Source organism: Phytophthora cinnamomi (assembly GCF_018691715.1).
Source record: "Phytophthora cinnamomi strain GKB4 chromosome Unknown Contig21, whole genome shotgun sequence".
In the NCBI taxonomy this organism is placed as follows: Eukaryota; Oomycota; class Peronosporomycetes; order Peronosporales; family Peronosporaceae; genus Phytophthora; species Phytophthora cinnamomi.
In genome coordinates, this window is record NW_027150954.1 from 852,115 (window position 1) to 874,433 (window position 22,319).

Below are 22,319 nucleotides of genomic sequence, written 5' to 3' on the forward strand. Positions count from 1 at the left end.
AGCACCCGTTAGCCTACTTTGATGAAGCACAATCTACTTTCAAGCGTGCTCATCGCTCCCGATTTCTAAAACCTCGGTGTGGCGCATAATTCACGAGTATTAATTAACCTGCTGGCCCTGGAGCGCCGTACCACACTTGCCAGGCGGGGATACTTGGAGCATTGGTCGAGAGAGCTCTCTCGAGGTAGTGGGCGTACCGGGTGAGGATAGGGAAGCGGCTGCTGCTGATGACGCTTTCGAGCCGACCGGCCCGCCGTAGCAGGCGCCACACGAGGGTCTTCGGCGAACTGTCTGTGGGGGGAAAGTGGCAGTGCTGGCGGTAGAGTCACCCATGTGATGGCATATATTATTCCAGTTATAGTTTGGATCGATTTGCGGGCGATTGGTCAATTCAACCAATCAGCTGGGGAGATTTCAAGTAGAACCCGCAATATTAATACAGTCAAACCTGTTTATATGATCCTCCCTATTTGAGCCTTGCCATTTATTTGATGCAAGCTTTGTTGCTACCAAATATTTTACTTAGTTTTTGTATAACCGCTGTTTATATGTATACAAGGTATATGAGTCACATTTTGGAGGACCAAATTAGGTCTAACCTGTTTATTTGATTCACACTGTTCACGACCACACACTCTTCAAAGCCCCCACTGCTCAACGCCCAACGTCCAACGCAAGCCCCCTTCCCTCGCAATGTCTCCTCGCACCTGTCTGACGCTAGAACAAAAGCTCCAAGTGCACCTAAAGCTCAAGCAGAATCCTGGCATGAACAACCCATGCTCGCTGAGTGGATCTACGCGACGTTCAAGGCCCGGGTCAGCCGTGCCACACTTGCCCGACTGCGCAACCTGCCTTCTTCCTACTTCAGCCACGTCGACCTGAGTGCAACCAAGCGGCGCCGAGTGAAATTCCCACAGTTCGAGCGGGAACTGAAGGAATTTTTCTTTCAGAACGAAGCTAAAACGGCAATGGCGGACGACGTGCTCCTGCTGAAGGCGCATGGGCTGGCGGAGCGCTTAGGCATCGATTCCACGCAACTCAGTTTTAGCAACGGCTGGCTCCAAAGCTTTAAGAAGCGCAATGGTATCCGCTCCCATGTGCTACACGGAGAAGGTGGAGCTGTAGAAGATGATGCAGAAATATTTCATTAGTATTGTGGTAAGGCTAAAACTAACCAACTCTTTTACAATTTTTTTTTATTATTTAGGTATCATCCGGTCGTTCAAGGCTCGGTACCGAAAGTATTTTGTGCGGTGGTGTTTGGATGCGCTTGAAGCTAACATTACATTCAAATCAACGTACTTGAAGCTGTCCAATTCTCTATAGATGCTTGGGCTGGTGTGACGCCAACGACGATTACAAATTGCTGGGTTAAAACTCGCATTTTGGGCGGAACGATGCTGGGAAGGGTCCGCGCTGACACGAATTACATTGAGGCGGTATCCGGCAACGAGATGGAGGAGTTGACAGCGATTTTATCGAAGTGGGAGGGCGCTGTGAGCGCTAGTGAGTATCTGGCAGTGGACGAGGACGTGCCTGCGCACGAGCCAGATGTGATAGTGGATGAAGCAGCAGGAAGTGATGCAGTTTCGCAGGACGAGCAGGAGGAGGAGGACGAGGACGAGGAACCCACAATTCAACCTGCCATCGCTCTGAGACACTGCATGGAGCTGTCTGCATTTCTGCTTCAATGCAGAGAGCAGACTGATAGAGAACGAAGAGCTTTACAGACCGTGACCGCTTTGGTTCGGGAGACTACGGTGAAGGCAAAGCGGCAGCGAATTATGCGCGATTTCTTTACGTGCACAACATAATTTTTTAACTGAGTCCATTATATATGAGTCATTGTTGTAGATGACCACCAACGGGGCCTCATATAAACAGGTTTGACTGTAGCTGCTGAACGTTCTCAACCCTACGACGCAGATCTAGACATGAGTGGCGCCTCAAAATGTAGCATTTTTACTGCCAATATCAAAACCCTTTGCTAATTCCTTGTTAGTTGTGCCAAGGATGACACACGACTCGCTAGAGTCCGTGATGCCAACCTAGCATTCGCGAGCGGCCGTGCAGACATTCACTCGTTGATGATTTAGCGCATACGTGTAACATGCATGCCTATACCTACAGTAGGACTAGAAATCACCTTCCCACCTAAACATGAGGCGAGGTGGGTGAACGCCTTTTACCGTCCAGGTGTATAGCACGTGGCCCAGGAATGAAACGGAAACCAACGTAGTCCCAAACGGGGTCAGTATTTCCGTTCATACAGTCTCGTTCAAAAGCAAGATGCTCGTTCAGAATTGGCGTGTGACCTTGTGAGTCCCTATCGGTATCGTTTATCTTCGGGAGACAGGTTTCACCGTGCGAGTTGCTATCTATCAATCAAATATCGTAAGTTCTACTCTGATTTTCCGATCGGGGCCGTTTGAATCGACCCTGGCAAATCGCCACTCAATCGACATACCCCATGATAATGATAACCGCGAGAATATGCGTTTGGATAGTGTTTCCTTTGACAGACAATCACGGTTTTGCTGCCGACGACGGCAAGGAAGCAGGGCCACGGCTCCCCACAGTCACGCTCTCAACATGCGCACGCACGAACGTGCTTCGCCGTTTGTGCATGTTGCTTTGTCACAGCCTTTTCCATCGTGCTAGGAGATGAGGCTTCTTTCTGACGCGCTCTCTCGTAGAGTTTGCGATATCAGCGCAGCACGCCGCCCGTCACTGTAGATCCATCCCCTACACTAAGCAAGACGAGGAAGAGATGGATGGGAGACCACCTGCACCACGAGCAGGAATCACCAGCACTAGTAGGGGCAATCATCAACTCCACGAAACCCACTACAATTCAGTGGCTCCTGTACGACCACGGACACCAGCAATTCTAGCAACTTCTGCACGAAGTCCAACACCGGCAAGAACATCAACTAAGTCCACCGGCAAAAGCGATAACGCGCACACTAACGAGATCACCGACGGGCGGATCAAGAGCACTGACTCCAGCAAAATCACTACCGTGACAATAACCACGACTGTGCAGAGAGCCACAGGCAACGAGAGTACCGACTCCAAGCGTTTGCAGCACGAAGATTTGCAGCAAGAGCTTCAAGTACGGCAAGATTTTCAATTGCAACTGGAGCATGCGCCTCGAGGACTCCGAGCAGTATTCCGGTGAGAGATCCGAAACCAACGCCGGCTTCTACACCGGCGAGAGCACCACCAACAACGAAAAACACGCCGGCGAATGCTACAGCTTCGAGTGCAAACACAAGCGAGAGTATGAGAAAATCAGTAATCCAGGTGTCCAGGCAGCAAGAACCCCGCTCCACCGAGAATTTCTAGCAGCAGCGAGTGCATGAACAACAGGGAGGCTGCAACAGATAAAATGTCTGTTGGAAGTTTTGGATATTTCCTCACCTTGGTGTAAGTTTCGCCATTGAAGTGGACCACCACGATGAGTGGTCCACACATACCCAATAATCCTATTGGTATATTTCTACCAATCCGTGACATAATGACGGGGCTCTGCCAGCCAGCCGCTGACAATCCCTTTTAGATATGATATTACATTTAGGAGGAAGTTCAATTTTGAAACAATATAGTTCTCATTTTACCTTAATCTAATTACTTTGGTGTCTTGATATGATTTAAATTATACTTGTGGACTCAAGCATAAATTATTCAAACTAAAACTAAACTGCCGCTCCCTCATACACGTAGCGCAACGTGTAAGCTAAAGTAGTGAACCAAAGCATGCCCACTACACCTGGTAGCACTTTGTAGTCCGTCCAACGAGCGACTGGTTGACGATCGTACAGGGTGTACGAGCGCGGAGCCGAGAACCACATGAACACGGAGGTACCCATGGAGAGCTCCAACACGCCTACAACGCATGTTGCACACGCTGACTGCTCCCGCCTGTCTGACCCAGAGTGGGAATCCCTTCAACGATTGTCAACAGTCATTGGGGAAGCGGCGATAGCTACGATGCTGCGTACGCTATCACCGACGGAGCAACATGGTGTTGCTCTGGGGTTCATCATGAAGGAGCAGCGTGATGCTGCTTCCTCAGTGACGGCGTCGTCTGGGACGACACCGCGTGCTCAACCATTAAAGTTGAGTGTAAGCAATTATGTAGGAAGAGAGGATGAGCCTCTCCTCCGATGGCTTGTCGAACTCGACACAGCCGTTGCGGCTCGACGCACCGTCGACTTGATGTCAAAGGTTGCGTTCGCCATGTCCTGCCTTGGCGGACGCGCAAGGCGTTGGGCGTACGGACGCCGACTCTCCGATCCTACGTGCTTTAGCACGTACGAATTGTTAAAAGAGGAGCTCAAACAAGCGTTTGAGCCCCCGCAAAACGAGTTCCGGTCGAGGGCGGAGTTCCTCGACCTTCAGCAGGGTAAGCATGACGTCCATGCTTACGCGCAGCGCGCACGATACTTGGTATCAAATATCGTGACTAATCCAATTGACGAGGCGAGCAAGGTCGTCACGTTGATGTAGGGACTTAAAGATGGGCCTGTGAAGACCTATCTCTTCCGAGTGTACCCGAGTACTCTCGAAGCTGCAATCACCCATGCCATGCAAGAAGAGTTTAGCCTGCGGCAGGCTAAACCCCATGCGAACGTACCGAGGCCACAACCGCGCCCGGTAGTGAGGACGGGAGGTCCGGAACCAATGGACCTCTCGAACGCAACGGCTGCTGGTTACCAGCAGCAAGGAGGCAACGTGCGGTGCTTCCGTTGCGGAAGGATCGGTCACTTTGCACGGGAGTGCACAGCTCCCATGCCCCCCAGAGGTGATCGTCGTGGCGATGCTAGGCATCGCCGCGGACCAACAAAAAACGTGAACATCCAGTAGGCGCGGGGCGCCCTACTGGTAATGCAGTTACGCGTGCCGACATCGGACACGCGACACTGAGGACTGCAGCCCCCAGTGAGACTAGCTCTCGCCGCATGAAACAAGATGGCGGGCCAAACCTAATCACCGTGAAGGTTACTCGAAGAGAGCGAGTGACTCTCTTCGAGCTTTGGTAGATTCAGGCGCGTCGAACAACTTTGTTCTACTACGGAGCCTGCCGATTCTTGACTTCGAGGAGGTACATGTACCTCGAAGTCTTCTGGAAGTGCGAGTGGCAACAGGTGCCATCGTGAAGACCGAGAAGCGCGTCGTGAACGTGCGCTTCTCGTACAAACAACGACTATTTGTCGAACATTTTATCGTCCTGGACCTGGACGATAAGTTCGAAGTGGTAATGGGCATGCCGTGGCTTACACGGCATGATCCGGCAATAGACTGGAAGAAGCGCACGCTCGTGCGCATCGGTCGCGACAGCGGAACAGAGAGCAATGGACCTGTTACCACAGCACACGCTTCAGCAGGTGAGCGTGACTCGCCAGTCGAGACAGCGCTAAATGTCGCTGTCCCGGAGTGCCCAAGGAGTGCGAGAGGGCTCACCCAAGTGAGTCCAACGCCGATGGTACCGCCGGTGTCAGAAGAAAGAGTTGTGTCGGTTCCGAGAACCAACACTCGCGTTCAAGTGCGTAAGGGACAATCCATGACCCGAATAAGTCAGGTCGACGACGACGCGTCGGCTCCCGGAATCGACGCACCCTCGGTGATGAGAGGCTCCGCTAATGAATTCCGTCGAGGTGACAATGGCGTGTCAATTCCGGGAGTTGGCGCTGCAAATTGTACCGACGGTTGCGAACGTACCGCACTGATGCAATTTGCATGCTGTCGTGCAGCCGGGCTGCACGACGAAGCGCCATGCGATCAAGCCGGGCTTGATATCGCGCGCCTGCAGACAGGGTCTACCGGCGAAGGAACACATTTCCGTGCAGCCGGGCTGCACGAAGGAACATGCGGTCAAGCCGGGCTTGATACCGCGCGCCCGCGGACAGGGTCCCCCGGCGAACAACTATCCACGGCCGGGCCTGGACCAGAAGAACAACTGTGCGGAGCCCGGCTCCACACAACAAGAAACGGCACATGCGAAGAACGCTGCGCAAGTCTCGGCCCCGGAAGCTACAAGAAATGTCTGCCGGCAGACAGAGGCGGTGACGCTGGACGTCGAGACGCTAAGCGTCTTGACGCTCACCGATACTGGATCCCAGTATCGGGAAATGGAGCTCGCTAATCCTCCGACAAAGGCGTCAGAGTTGACTTCGCTTCCAGCCATGAACTGGAAGCGCTTCACACGCGACTTGCACGATGGACGCATCGAGCAGGTCTGCATTCTTTCGGAGAGCGAGGAGGCGAGGCAGCTCGTTATGGAAGTACTACTCAGAGTGGTGACACTCTCTGTGTAAAGACGGAGCGGTAGCGCTTCGAAGAACGAGGCTGGGACTCGCTGAAGTCGAGCCCCTAATACGAATTGCTGAGGGAGCGCAAAGACGTACTCCCAGAAGCGATTCCTGTGGAGCTTCCGTAGGATAAAGGCATACAGCACAAAACTTGATCTCGTGCCGGGCACAAATTATTGTGTCACTGGCAGTTGCCACTGCCGCGAGGGCACGTGAAAGCGATCGACGACTTCTTTGAAAGTCGTCACAAAGCTGGACAAGTGCGGGAATCAAAGTCCCCGCACAGTGCTCCGACGTTCTGTGTCAAAAGCCACACGGCGGATGGCGCATCGTTCATGCATACAACAAGCTGAACGATGCGACGGTACCGACGCAGACGCCGATACCACGAAAAGATGTTATCATCGATTCGATGGCCGGGGGCACCGTTTACAGTGCTCTCGACTTACGAGATGGATTCTATCAAATTCTAATGCGTGAGAGCGACATCCCTCTCACGGCAGTGAGCACGCCAAGCGGCATGCTCTGGGAGTGGCTAGTATAGCCACAGGGACTCACGAACGCCCCTGCGGCCTTCAACAGGTGCGTGACGCACTTGTTGCGCGACTTCGCGCCGAGCTACTTCGATGACGTGTTCATCCACAGCCGGGCTGTAGACGGGAAGACCGACATTGAGATGCACCGGGTGCATCTCCGGAAGCTACCTGAGGTTATGCTTTCGCATAAGCTCTACGCGAAGTGCATCTTCGGGGCGAGCGAGATACCCATCATCGTGTGTCTCGTAGGGAAGAATGATGTTCTCCATGACCCGGAAAGGTCAGAATGGTCAATGTATGGCAAACGTCATCAAGTGTCAAGAGACTGAGGCAGTTCCTTGGCTTGGCCACATTTTTGTGCAAGTACGTGGAGGATTACGCCGGTAAGATTCGCCCGCTGTCACAGCTTCTTAAGAAAGAAGCTATGTGAAATTGGAAATCGATTGCCAAAACGCGTTCGATGCAGTCAAGCGGGGTTTGACTGAGGCGCTGATCTTGGCAGTGGCTGTAACGGGGTATCACGCACAAGTGGCTAAAGCCACTTGTGAATTTAACAGATAAAATATCTGTTAAAAGTTTTAGATACTTCCTCACCTTGGTGTAAGTCACACCAATGGATACATTGAAGTGGGCCACCACAATGAGTGGTCCAAACCTACCCAAAGATCCTATTGGTAGAAAGCAGCATCTTTCTACCAATTAGAGACGTGCATATTGGCGGGGCTTTGACAGCCAGCCGCTGTCAATCGCTTTCATAGATGATAAACCGTTTTATTAGATTTAGGTGGAAGATCAATCTACTACAACTAACAGAGTATCTTGTAAGTCTGTCTGATGTGTGTTCGTTCTCTATCTTGGGGCCTTAGCCTGTCGTAGAGCAGTAACGTCCTTCCCGCCTGGCGACAGTGTGGTCGTAACCCACCCTATCGCATCCTACCATCCCCCCGACTGGTTAATCTATACCCGGTATTACAAAAACAGTCTTGTGTTACTTTTATTCGTCCTGTGAGTGGCTGATATTGCCTCTCCGCTCAAATTTCCGCTGCAGCGAACCCCACAGGACGCGAGCACCGCACAGCGACGACGTTGCGCTGCGTACAAGGTAGAGTAACCCGTTAATGCGCCTTCTGGGTCTGAGCGTTGACAGGATAAATACATAATATCTTTTTACAGCTTTGCGATTATCCAAAAACCATCTAGGTTAGAATACATTGCTATTTGGGGTGTCACACACATTTCGCGATACAGCGCGCGGAATATAAGACGTGCGCTGGACAGGGGTGAGCTCGCTGGACCTTCAAGCACGCTGGACCTCCAAGCACGCCGGACCTTCAAACATCGCCCGTTCGGCCTTCAAGCACGTCCGACCTTCAAGCGCCATCTGCCGGACCTTCAAGAGCGACCTACCGGACCTTTAAGCACGCTGAACTTTCAAGCACCGAGCGCGATCACGTAATAGTGGAGCGAGCTGGAACAGCGAGCGTAACGGGTTGCGACTAACCAGACACCCACCGCCGCGAAGCGGCGGCAATCGGCTAGCTTACAAAGAATGCAGTTCTCATTTTACCCTAATTAAACTACTTGATGTCTTTATTCGAATTATATTATACTTGTGTACTCAAGTATAATTAACTCAAGTTATTAATAACTCCTACGCTTCCTCATACACTTAGCACAACGTGTAAGCTAAAGAAGTGAGCTAAAGTAGTGAGGTAAAGTAGGCCCACTATAGTGGCTAACCGAGATCGAACACTCCACGTCGTGTGTGATGCATACGATTTCGTGATCGGATGCGCTTTGACGCAGCACGATCACGAGGGCCGTGATCATGTCGTCTACTACCGATCGCGTCAGCTGAAACCAGCCGGGCGAAACTATCCGGTGGCGCATGACAAGGAACTCCTTGCCATGAATTACGCACTCGCAAAGTCCGAGTGTATTTGCTTGGAAGTAGACCGTTTGTAGTCTACACCGACCATGCATCACTGCGCACTGCAGTGAAGTCACCACACATATCACAAAGAATGGCGAGATGGCTCTCATTCTTTGCGGAGTATAACTTCCGGGTCGAATACAAACTCGGAAGGTTGAATGTAGTGGCCGACGCGTTATCACGTCGACCGGGCTGAAGCAGCTAATGTCAGCACCATTGACGCCATGCGATTGAGCACACCCACGTCGTCTTTGCTGGACGGCATGAATGCTGCGTACGCCGCGGATACGAAGCGCTTGCTGGCCTATGACACAACACCTTCTGGCAAGGCTCGCCAAAAGCTGCTCAAGCACCTTCATGCGCATGCACACCGCTACCGGGTGCATGATGGACTACTTCTTTACAATACAGTCGACGACATCGCGGACCGCGTTGTCGTGCCGAACGACCATGACCTGCGACTCAGGATCATACGAATATCACGATGCCCCGACTGCGGGACATCTCGGACGTGAGAAGACATACGTCCTTCTCACGCGTGACTTCTACTGGCACCACCAGTACAAGGTGGTGCGCAAGTACGTCCGTGCTTACGAGGTGTGCCAACGCGTAAAACCTGCGCCATTCGCGCAGGCTCCCCTGCAACCACTACCGACTCCGTCGGATCCATGTCTTTGGACTTCATCTGTGGTCTTTCCCCGGACAGCGGAAGGATTACCGCTGTTGTGGTCCTCGTCACTCGCTTCAGCAAGATGGTACATCTTGCTGCGGTGCCGGCAGAAGTGACCACAAAGCAGAAAGTGTATTTTCGTTGACATGATGTTCAAACACCATGGCATGCCGACCGACATCGTGTCGGACAGAGGCCCGCGCTTCACAGCACACCTGCGGCAAGAAGTGTTTACACTTCTTGGAAGCCAGCTTTCAATGTCGACTGCGGATCATCCGCAGACGGACGGCCAAAATGAGCGCGTGAATCGCGTGCTCGTCGACATTTTGAAGAGCTACGCTCACTCGTTCCAATACTGGAGCGAGTGTTTGTCGATGTCAGAGTTGCCATCAACAACTCAGTGCATACCTCGACCGGGCATACGCCGTTCTACGTGAATGCCATGCGGCATCCACGTCTACCGAGTTTACTCGGAGTGGTGACTCCCACTTTAAGTGGGGGAGGATCTACGACTGCAATGCAGCAGTCGCAGAAAACCCCTGACACTTGCACAGTATCAGCTGCAACAACAAGGAATAAAACGCATGAGTCTGCGCAGGGCGCAGACTCCTCCAACAATAAGGACAAAGACCACGGGTCTGCGCAGGGCCCGCGAAGAACCACGCAGAGGCCGGGTCTCTAGCGGAGAGCGAGCTGAATGACTTCAGCTCGGATGCAATCAGTTTCATCACCAAAAGACAAGCCGTAATTCGGTTTGTCCAAGACACAATAGCAGCTTCTGTTGATCAACAGAAGCTGAACGCAGACAATGCGGGCAGAGGCAACACAAATGAATTTAAAGTTGGTTCATTAGTTTTGTTAGCTACACAAAACCTGCCTAGACATGCAGTTTCGGATTTCGGAGCAGGCAAGCTTGCTGCGCGCTTCATCGGGCCGTTCACTGTGTTGGTACAGCACGACAACGCTTACACGCTAGACATACCGTCTAGCATGCGTCTCCATCCGACCTTTTACGTCGGACGGCTGAAGCCATACCTGCAGCACGAGCCATCTAGCTCGGCTGACCCGAAGCCTCGGCAGGAGCCGAGGCAGAAGCGAAGGACTTGGCCTCGGCGACGAGCAGCCTCTCCTCCAGCGCGCGGACGCGGTGGAGCAACCCCTTCATCTGGGTCCCCAACTCGACCTGGATATTCGAGGCGGCCTGCGAGACCGCCGCGACTTGGGCCTTCGGGTTCGCCAGCTCCTGCTTCCGGGCGGCGAACTCAGCGCCCTGCATACGCTCCACGGCAGTCACCCGGTCGTGGAGAAACGTGTACTGATCAGCCCGGGGCTGATCATACCCGGGGCGAGTTCCCACCCCGCCACTACTAGTTCGTGACGCCCGCGGCTCAACCCGCTGGATTGTTGAGCGGATTGTTGACCATAGCATCCCGGGAACGAACACTCAAGAGGTTCGTTTTCGTATTTGTTGGAGAGGATTTCCTCCCGATCGAGATACATGGGAGCCGCGGAACGTCTTGCAGGAGGACGTTCCGGAAATGGTGAGGGCGTAAGAAGACCGGTACGCACTGCCTCGGCAGAAGCAGTACGGGCGATGCGATCATCGCCAGCGCACGGAACCTCGCGTGCTATGAACTTCGATCTTTGAGAGCCCTTTGAGACTCTCGGGCACACGGGACGACGTGTACCCGTTAAGGTCGCGGTTGCTCAAGCGCACCGCACCTTGGAAGCACTTCGTGCACTGATAGCGTTCAGACACGGCACACGGCACCCCAGCCTCCTCCGCAGCAGCGTGGAGCTGCTCCAAGTTACCGCGCTCGCTTAATCCTTTCACGGTAAGCATCCGACTTCTTGTTGAAATTCTCAACAAAAACGTTCCAACTTTGACAAAGTGCCTGCCACTCGGGCCCTTTGCTGCGAGAAGATGTCTTCTTGCTTTGAAACCATCGGAGCTCATGAAAGAGTCCGATGTAGTAATCGCGCCTTTGATGCGTCCCCGCATCAAAGTGGAATTCGGCAGCCACGGCGTCATCCTTGATGTCGCTGCATACGTACATCGACACCTCATTCGGAGGTACCGAGTTTCCATACCGGTCCGTGATCTCGGACGCGGACGGCATTCACGGATCGCGCACTGCAGGTGCAGTGCGCGGAGAACTGAGAGCCTCAGTAGAAACGAGTGGGGTATCGCTCTCAGTCCGCGAACGCTTCGAGCTCGAAGCGTCCGATTCGCCCCCCTCACGCTGGCGGACGTTTCCAGCGTGGGAGTCGAGCGACTCGCTCGACACTGAGTCTTTGCGCTTAGAGGACGAGTCCCTCTCGTCTCCATGTCTTCGCCATCGTCGTCGCCGAAGTCCACGACGTTGCCGTACTTCGCCTCTTGGCGTGTGTAGTACTGGTCGATGGAGAGCTTACTCTCCATCTTCTTCGAGCCCTCTTCATTGGCGCGCTCATCGTTGTATGAACGCGGCGTTTTCTTCTCCCAACGCGGAGAGTTGACGAAGGGTCAATTCAGAGATTGACGTGCGGGGACCCGCGCGTCTAACCTTAAGGGGGGATGGTGTAACGGGGTTACGCGCACAAGTGGCTACAAGCCACTTGTGGATCTAACAAATAAAATGTCTGTTAGAAATTTTGATACTTCCTCACCTCGGTGTAAGTTACGCCATTGAAGTGGGCCACCACGATGAGTGGTCCACACACACCCAAAAATCTTATTGGTATATTTCTACCAATCCGTGACATGCATAATGACGGGGCTCTGCCAGCCAGCCGCTGGCAATCCCTTTTAGATATGATATTACATTTAGGAGGAAGTTCAAATTAGAAACAATACAGTTCTCATTTTACCTTAACCTTTTCACTACCAGAGATTTCTTGCGGGTCTCCTTGGACCTATGGCTCCAGCAAATCAATGCAACGCACAAGAGAAAAACCGACCAATCAAAAACACAAATATTTACATGGGGCGACACTGGTTTACTGCACGGTATGTCCAATCAAAAGTTTGAGAGGTCGAGCAGCATGCGGTCGCGTCCTGGTCAGTGTCGCTACGGACGCCGAGTTTAGGCGCCACATCCGTGCCTAGAACCAAGTGTTTGCCTTCACGACGATTGGGGTTTCCTGCAGCAACCGCTCCAACTTCAGGGACGTGAACCAAGACGAAAACGTTGCTGGACAACTAGGCATATACACGTATCGAATTTAGGGAGCCATGGGGCACCACTTGGGCTCTCTGCTTCGGCGTATCGATACGTTCACAAACGAACCCATGCCCCCCAAGTTTGCCCAAATCTACGTCGTCGATCCAGACACGCAACAACGTGCGGAGCGACGCCGAGGTATCTTCGCTGACCTCCATCCCGGGACTCTGCTGGAGATCGATCATATGATGGAGGCGTTCAATCCGTTCGCGCAGCAATTTCTCAACTCCGCGGAGAAGCTGCGCGTCGACCAGGCAGAGGGAAAGGAGGTGGTTGATATGGGATTCCGGCTTCATGAAAAGAGGACGAATCCACGGACCCACACCCTACCCACGGTCTCGGAAGTTGGGGCGACTCTTATCGAGGACGGCAACTTGAACAGCCCGCGCGACATCCTTCTTTGTACTAAAAATCACTCGCTGCTGCGTCTCGTCGAGACGCACTCTGTTTACGACCCGTTGGAGTACCCCGCATGGAGAACTGGGTTGGGCCTACACGGACGTGTATGCGAACAACGTGGTGCGCAGATAGAAGCGTGAAATGTCCCTCCGCGAGCACGTAGCCTGCCGGTTATTCCAGAAAGTCGACGACGAGTCGGTACTGCACCAAGGCGGACGATTATCCCTGCAGTACTGCGTAGATCAACGAGCCAAGTGCGAGCAAGGGCAACTGCGTTGGGTAACATCCCATCAATCTGAATTACGGGCCGATCAATACAGCGGGGTTCGAGACGCGTTTCGAAGTGAAAACACAGGGATTCTGCACGAGGGAGAAGCTCTACTGACAGAATACAACCGCGCAACGGGGGTGTTACAGCACCCAGATGAACCGCAGCGTCGATCGGGACCCTTTTTGGACCAAATCGGCAAGCGCATCGTTCTACCAGCTACGCATTCGGGGAGTCCGCGGGCCATGTACAAGTCTTACCAAGATTTTATGGCTATCGTGAGAGAGTACGGAAAACCGGACGTCTTCGTTACTATGACGTGCAACCCTACGTGGGAGGAGATCCAGGGAAAGACACCAGATCCCAACCAAATCGCTCAAGACCGCCCAGATATCGTAGCCCGCGTTTGACAGCACAAACTCGCGCCGATGCTGAAAGACTGGGATGAAGGCGTTCTGGGACGTGTGCTCGCGCGGATCTACATGGTGGAGTTCCAGAAGCGGGGCCTCCCACACGCTCACATTCCAGTCATTCTCGCAGACGAAGCCAAACCGCGTACAAGACAAAATGATCGACAAGTTGTGCTCTGCGGAGCTTCTCGACGCCGAGATCAACCCCCAGCTGTACGAGACCTTCATCACTTGCATGGTGCATGGTCCATGTGGCGCAGCGAACCCCTCCAGCCCCTGCATGAAGGACGGAAAGTGCACGAAGGGATACCCGAAGCCGTTGGTGGAGGTTACACAAGGAAACGTGAACGGGTTTCCTGTCTGCAGACGTCGCCGCCTCCCTCCAGGAGAACTCAAGTTCAAGGGACGGGAGTACGACAACGCCACCATTAACTAGTGGGTGGTTCCGTACAACCCTTACCTTTCCCAGAAGTGCAACTGCCACATCAATGTGGAAGTGTACAGCCCTCACGCCAGTCAAGATCATATACAAGTACGTCTACAAGGGGTCCGCCAAAGCTGTAATCACTGTGGAAACGGTCGAACGGCGAAAGGATGGATCCCAACGAAATTCTTGGGTACTCTGCGTCTGGTGCGAAGAGCTGTACGTGGAGAAGTTCGAAGCTCCTGACGGACCGATCAAGCTTGGGACGGAGTCGGAAACGCCGCTGGACGACGCATTCAAGATTGAACCTTGAACACTCATGACTTGGGCGTTGAGACTCGCGTCCGACGAGGGAATCAAGGAATGGTCCGACGGAGTTGAGATACTGAGCAGACGATCTGGTCGGTGTTGCTGTCGCTTGGGGTCAGACTCGTTCTCTGGCGGCCTCGCGGGCTGCGGAGCCCCAAGATCCCATCCATCCTGCACTGCGATACGAACGCTTGTCCAAGCAGCTCGAGTTCGCCGTCCCCCATCAATAGATCACTCTTTGCAGCTTGAGCACCTTTGTCTTTGCTTTCTTCTTGCTTGAACCCGGGTTCCGCAATCAAGGCTTGGACAACCTTGACTGGCACTCCAGCTGTGAAATGTTTTCACTCGATAAGCTCGACGGTCAGTAGTTGCTGGACTTCTTCGACAACTGTACGCACACACACAGCGTTGATCTTGGACGCGTGCGTCATGAACCATTCTGGAACAGCATTGATGAACTCGAAACCAGCTTCGAAGAGGAGAGTCTCCAACACAGCCGCGCATTCTCTCGAATGCATGATGCTTGGAGGGATGGCAACAGCGGTCAGGCCCTGAGCAATGCTCTGCACTCTGCGCTCAGGATGCAGCTCAGCAATTCAAGCGGCATCACAATTCTCCAGAGTTACCCGACGTCGCAAGTAGTCCGAAGTCGCCATGGCAGCCTCCATCCAGGCTGAAAAGCATACTCCACTGAAGGCGGGACGACGCGTCCAGAATGCATTTGCTCCCAACGGTATATCTGGTGCGCCACAAGTTCTTCGCCGCCGTCTCGTCATGCTGAGTCTTGTCACCACTTGCGCTCGGACTAGGAACCGTGTCCGAGCTTCGAGGTGCCGGAACTGAGGTGTCACATTGCAGCAATGCTTCAGTTCCAGGAACTCGACTCTGCGACGAAGACAAAGATGGAGTAGTCGAACTCTGCGGCAGACGTGAAGGTGCATCCACCCCTTCACGCGATGGACGCACTTCAGCATCCGAGTCTTCAACCTCGATGACCTCGATCTTGACCGGCGTGTCTTCAGCCGTCTCCACTTCTTGTTCCGGCTGCGGAGAGTCTGAAACTCGATCCGCCGCCGGGGGCTCACCCACTTCGGTGCCTCCCTCAGACGCCTGCGCAGACTCAGTCACCTGAACCTGCTCCGGGACGCGTTCACCCTTGGACTCCGAACGCAAGTCTTCTTCACCGACCGCCTCCGTCGACACTTGGTCGTCTTGTACAGCAGGTTCATTCGACTTGGCCTTGGCTTCGGCTGCCTTCGCATCCCGCTCTGGCTTCCGCATCGCACGCGCTCCCCGGTTGATAACATCCAGGTCTTTGTGCTCTGCGGCCGGCAGACCTTGCGCGCGGCGCGACTGACGCGTTGCCTCAGCACGACCTCCGTCACCGCGCCCTCCTTCCTTCTTACTTCGTCCTCCCGCCATAGAAACTGGTAAGTAGTTAACGAAGGCCATCTAATCAAATCCTACTAATATAAAATAACTCGGTTAAAACCGAGGACCCCAAATCCGGGCACGCGCACCAGCTGTGGTGAGACTGGTGAAACCTGAATCGCCCAGGCGTACGGTGGCTAGCCCGGAGAAGTGGTTGTAGGAACTTCTCGGGAAGGTAGACCCTTGAACGTAATCCCTTAGGCCTTAAAACGCAGGTTGCGGGGGACCGCGGACGAGGGTGGCGTGTCACTTTGTGAGTCCCTGCCAGTGTCGTTTATCTTCGGGGAGCCTGGATAGGTCACCAGATGAGTTGTTTGATGGTTTGGAAGCGTTGACAAGTCGGGTGTAACGTTCACCGACTTGAACACACTTTCCAAATGGTCGGGAGGTAGACCAGGGATACTACCACGAGTTAGAACCCCAGAATAGACACCCTTCCGGATAACCAATACAAAATGCAGGGTCCGCACACTTGTTCCTCTGGTCCAGGCCTGGCCGTGAACTGTTGTTCGCCGGCGGACCCTGTCCGCGGCGCGCGGTATCAAGTCCGGCTTGACCGCATTTTCCTTCGTGCAGCCCGGCTACATGGTAATGTGTTCCTTCGCCGGTAGACCCTGTCTGCAGGCGCGCGATATCAAGCCCGGCTTGATCGCATGGCGCTTCGTCGTGCAGCCCGGCTGCACGACAGCATGCAAATTGCATCAGTGCGGTACGTTCGCAACCGTCGGTACAATTTGCAGCGCCAACTCCTGGAGTTGAGCCCTTTCTCACTTCGACGCCATTCATTGGCTGAGCCCCTCATGACCGAGGGTGCGTCGGCTCCCGGGGCTGACGCGTCGTCGTCGTCCTGACCTCTTCGTGTCAGGGACTGTCCCTTACACGCTTGAACGTGGGTGTTGGTTCCCGGAAGCAGCACATCGTTTTCTTCTGACGTCGGCGGCACTGCCGACGTTGGTCTCACTTCCTGGGCACTCCTTGACAGCAGCATTAAGCGCTGTCTCGACTGGCGAGCCGCGCGCACCTGCTGAAGCGTGTGCTGTGGTAACAGGTCCATTGCTCTCTGTTCCGCTGTCGCGACCGATGCGCACGAGCGTGCGCTTCTTCCAGTCTATTGCCGGATCATGCCGTGTAAGCCACGGCATGCCCATTACCACTTCGAACTTATCGTCCAGGTCCAGGACGATAAAATGTTCGACAAATAGTCGTTGTTTGTACGAGAAGCGCACGTTCACGACGCGCTTCTCGGTCTTCACGATGGCACCTGTTGCCACTCGCACTTCCAGAAGACTTCGAGGTACATGTACCTCCTCGAAGTCAAGAATCGGCAGGCTCCGTAGTAGAACAAAGTTGTTCGACGCGCCTGAATCTACCAAAGCTCGAAGAGAGTCACTCGCTCTCTTCGAGTAAACCTTCAGGGTGATTAGGTTCGGCCCGCCATCTTGTTTCATGCGGCGAGAGCTAGTCTCACTGGGGGCTGCAGTCCTCAGTGTCGCGTGTCCGATGTCGGCACGCGCGACTGCATTACCAGTAGGGCGCCCCGCGCCTACTGGATGTTCGCGTTTTTTGCTGGTCCACGGCGATGCCTAACATCGCCACGACGATCACCTCTGGGGGGCATGGGAGCTGTGCACTCCCGTGCAAAGTGACCGATCCTTCCGCAACGGAAGCACCGCACGTTACCTCCCTGCTGCTGGTAACCAGCAGCCGTTGCGTTCGAGAGGTCCATTGGTTCCGGACCTCCCGTCCTCACTACCGGGCGTGGTTGTGGCCTCGGTACGTTCGCATGGGGTTTAGCCTGCCGCAGGCTAAACTCTTCTTGCATGGCATGGGTGATTGCAGCTTCGAGAGTACTCGGGTACACTCGGAAGAGATAGGTCTTCACAGGCCCATCTTTAAGTCCCTACATCAACGTGACGACCTTGCTCGCCTCGTCAATTGGATTAGTCACGATATTTGATACCAAGTATCGTGCGCGCTGCGCGTAAGCATGGACGTCATGTTTACCCTGCTGAAGGTCGAGGAACTCCGCCCTCGACCGGAACTCGTTTTGCGGGGGCTCAAACGCTTGTTTGAGCTCCTCTTTTAACAATTCGTACGTGCTAAAGCACGTAGGATCGGAGAGTCGGCGTCCGTACGCCCAACGCCTTGCGCGTCCGCCAAGGCAGGACATGGCGAACGCAACTTTGACATCGAGTCGACGGTGCGTCGAGCCGCAACGGCTGTGTCGAGTTCGACAAGCCATCGGAGGAGAGGCTCATCCTCTCTTCCTACATAATTGCTTACACTCAACTTTAATGGTTGAGCACGCGGTGTCGTCCCAGACGACGCCGTCACTGAGGAAGCAGCATCACGCTGCTCCTTCATGATGAACCCCAGAGCAACACCATGTTGCTCCGTCGGTGATAGCGTACGCAGCATCGTAGCTATCGCCGCTTCCCCAATGACTGTTGACAATCGTTGAAGGGATTCCCACTCTGGGTCAGACAGGTGGGGGCTGCAACATGCGTTGCAGGCGTGTTGGAGCTCTCCATGGGCACGGCCGTGCTCGTGGGGTTCTCGGCTCCGCGTTCGTACACCTCGTACGAACGTCAAGCCGTCGGTCGTTGGACGGACTGCAAAGAACCACCAGGTGTAGTGGGTCCGACTTGACTCACTACTTTAGCTTACACGTCGCGCTACGTGTATGAGGAAGCGTAAGTACTTAGCGATAACTTGAGTTAGTTATACTTGAGTACACAAGTATAATATAAATCAAATAAAGACTCCCAGTGACTTAGATTAGGTAAAGTGAGAACTGTATTGTTTGTAAATTGATCTTCCTCCTAAATCTGCTAAAACTGGTTATCGTCTATAACAGGGGTTGACAGCGGCTGGCTGTCAGCGCCCCGCCAATATGCATGTCTCTGATTGGTAGAAAGATGCTGCTTTCTACCAATAGGATCTTTGGGTAGGTGTGGACCACTCATTGTGGTGGACCACTTCAATGTATCCATTGGTGTGACTTCCACCAAGGTGATGAAGTATCTAAAACTTTTAACAGATATCGTATCTGTTAAAATCACAAGTGGCGTGTAGCCACGTGTGCGTGTAACCCCGTCATAGACACAGTGTAGGTCGTCCGTTCATTGGTACTTCTGGTAATGAGATCTTAAGGCCCTGACGCCAGGTTAAACACGATAAGAACTCCTAGGGTCCCAGTCATCTGCATTGTATAAAGCACATTTAGAAGGAATAATACACCATTATATTAATGGCAATGGTGGATTCTTTACGTGGGAGATCTCCATCCTTCAATTCAACCAGCGCAACTTCCAAAGGTAGTTGTGCGCACTCGCATCCTTCCCGCGGCAGGTAATATCGACGTGAAGATCATGCATTTCCTTTAGCGGTAACGCTGCGATGAACAAGTCGACATCGTTTGAGGACCCGTAACCAACTGCGAACCTCTGTCAGTATCAACGCAAAGGTCATATAATAACTCGAGTGCCTATCAATATATAACGTCATTGTACTCGTCCTCGAGAACTTGAGAAGGCATGAATACTGGATACAAGAGGTCGACCTCGACAGCTGAAAAGGCTTAGCAACTCAACGCACAGTCAGCAATTTTCGAGGGTCATGTGATAATTGTACATTGATCTCACCTCTTCCTATTTGACATCCCGATATATGGGTTCCTGCTCGGAGCCAATTTGTTAGTAAGAGGCGTCAATTGAACCTCTTCTCTGTCACGCCTACAGTCCACCGTTAGGCCCTTTGTGCGTTCTTCCTCACTGGAAAATTCTCAAGTAATCATCCCTCTCTCGTCAGCCATCTCCAAGTTGGGAGTATCTCCCTGAGGCCTCATCTCTAATCGTCATATCGACACCATTCACACTCCTCTTGGTATAGAAAAACTTGATATTCGACTGACGCAAGTGTATTTGGGTGCAACAAAGGAATTTTGGAAGGATCTTTACGTGCGAAATAGAGCATCGTTTGCTATGCCAATGATGCGCAGTACTGTTTATAACTCGGCTGTGATAGGTGATGCTATCACCAACCAGCGGCCAAGTCGAACTGATTCGTCACCCGACAGGTTCAACTTGTGATTACACCTTTCCAAGCTTCAATCGATTTGCAAATAAAATCTACTCTCGCACGACCCTCCCCATGGCGATAAGTGCGGAAAGATTGGCCTACGTAGGTGGGCATGAAGGCGAACGGTAACCTCTGCGCACAAGGCCCACGGTCGTGGGCTTGACGGCCAACGATGACCACGATGGTAACCCGAGCGAAAACCAACATCGCAAGCGATAGACGCTACGCCTGTGTGAGTTGATAGTGGCTCTCAACAACAGTTCGCGTGGCGTCCGATCACGAACGAGACATCCAACGGCGGTTCCGTTGAAAGCATGACCATACCGGTGAACGCAGCCTAGAAGTATCACACGGCCGACTGTCTGTGTGACGACGCACCTCGAACGCGACAGCGATCGGCAAGTTACATCCAGTTTTGGGTGTGGTGGTTGTGACGACGGAGGCGACAAACGTAGCGCGTTGGGGGCCATAGGTGCGTGTTCCAGCTCCCACCTACGGGCGTGTCGGCAACACGCACCGGTCATCGGCGAACGGGCGGCATCTGGCAACTAACGATCGGGTGTCCGACGCTGGGTCTGGGAACTAGTAGCCTGACGACTATTTGCAAACGTGTCGATCGACAACGGGTGTGCTAGCAATCAACGAGCGGGACAACCGACGACAGCTGAGCGTGAAACCCATCCAAGGACGGATTGGTCTCAGCGCCGTGCCGAGCGTGCTTGTCATGAGCGAACAGGATCAACGCAGCGCTTGACGATCGATGGCAATCATGCTGACCATCATCGGACATGTCAGTCATCGACGAACGTGCCATCTACGGCCGCTTGGGCCAACCATCAGCGAGATTGATAACCGACAACGAGCGTGTTGCCCTCACGAGTGTATTGGTGAGCGTGCCGACCGAAAGCGAGGATGCCGTCTATCAGCGAGGTATCAGCCGTCGGTGAGCGCAACGATCGGGAAGTCGAACGGCAGAACAGGAAGGTACCGTCGTCAGAGAGCGGGTGGGGATTGCGTTGGAGGGGGACAACATGCGTGACAGTGAGGCTTGAGCGAAGATCGCCGAATCGTAAAATGAGCTTTGGATCAGCGCTCCTATTCGCGTCGCTCCGCTCTTTGTGTAAGGGTGTTGAAGTGTGTATAGTGAGAGGTGATTGGCGGAATCAATTTTTCTGACCCATCAGGCACTGCTATTTCCATTTCGACGTTCCTGATAGGCGGATTCGAACCCAGAGGCGACGATTTGGAGTTCGTGCGCTCTGGGCCTGTGCTATGTGAACCGCTCCCAAAGCTGGCCCGATCGTCGAAGGCCGCCATCGCTTTATTCGCACTGGTGGCAAACACTTGCGCGTTTACGAGTACTTTAGAAACCACCCGACGTAAAAGGTGACGCGTGGTGTATGTGGCTAACTTCACGTAGCGAATGCTGAATGAGAAGGTAAAGAGTGCATTTGGCGATCCAGCTCAGTCTTGGATGTCCTTTAAAGGCTGTGTAGTATAAGCAGGAACATCGTCTCAGTACGCAAGTAAGAGAATTCACCTTCACGTCAATGCATCCCCCGATATCAAACCAGCCTGGACACCATGAACAACCTGGCCACCATCTTGGTCACCAACCTGGCCACCAACCTCGATATCAACATGGATACCAACCTGGACATCTTGACAATCCTGGCCATCAACCTGACTACCAACCTGGATATCTTGGACTCCAACCTGAACACTATTACCCACGCATATTGTCACAACCTGGACACTACAATGGGCATCAACCGGATCACTTGCATGCATACACATGACAAATCCACACCTGATTGAGAATGCATGTTGGTGTGCATACACAACTGCAACACATGGTATTTCTACGCACTAAGTTGGTGAGTTCGCAGATGTGCTAGATTCTTGCTCGCCCACCCTGGAACCGATCATACATCCATACGATCCTTTGCATAAAATAGTATCAAATCCTGTTGCTATTGTACAAAGAGTATACAAATATATTTTACCGTAATATATTACAGAAAATTATACCATGGATGTCACTCCTGGTTGATCCAGGACGCGTCCTGGCCGATCCTCGATGCCTCCTGGACACAAGTTCGCACGGTTATGCAATAAAATCATGGACAGCAGTCTCGTCCTTTAGTATATAGGCAACGTTCTGTTAGAATTTTCGAACTTATGGTGGACGTGTAAAATATGACGTAGATTCATTTGATTAGATCCTAAAGTGGTGTGGTAGTGGTGGCTTTGTTGGTATGCCAGAACGCAGAGTGATCCTTTGAGGGCGACGAAACACTAACCGGGATGGTTTGACGAAGTTGCCACACCTCGCAAAATCT

General features: G+C 53.1%; 2 protein-coding genes across 2 annotated transcripts; both read left to right on the top strand.

The window, feature by feature from the left end:
- Positions 1-650: 650 nt before the first annotated feature.
- On the top strand, positions 651-1,151 carry IUM83_03594 (uncharacterized protein; the record flags this gene model as incomplete). Its single annotated transcript, XM_067927610.1, has 1 exon — positions 651-1,151. One exon carries the CDS (start codon positions 651-653, stop codon positions 1,149-1,151), a length of 501 nt encoding a protein of 166 aa, XP_067795227.1.
- A 20,410-nt stretch (positions 1,152-21,561) lies between these two features.
- Positions 21,562-21,795, top strand: IUM83_03595 (uncharacterized protein; the record flags this gene model as incomplete). The annotated part of the gene is made up of 1 exon (XM_067927611.1): positions 21,562-21,795. One exon carries the CDS (start codon positions 21,562-21,564, stop codon positions 21,793-21,795), a length of 234 nt encoding a protein of 77 aa, XP_067795226.1.
- Between the last annotated feature and the right edge of the window lie 524 nt (positions 21,796-22,319).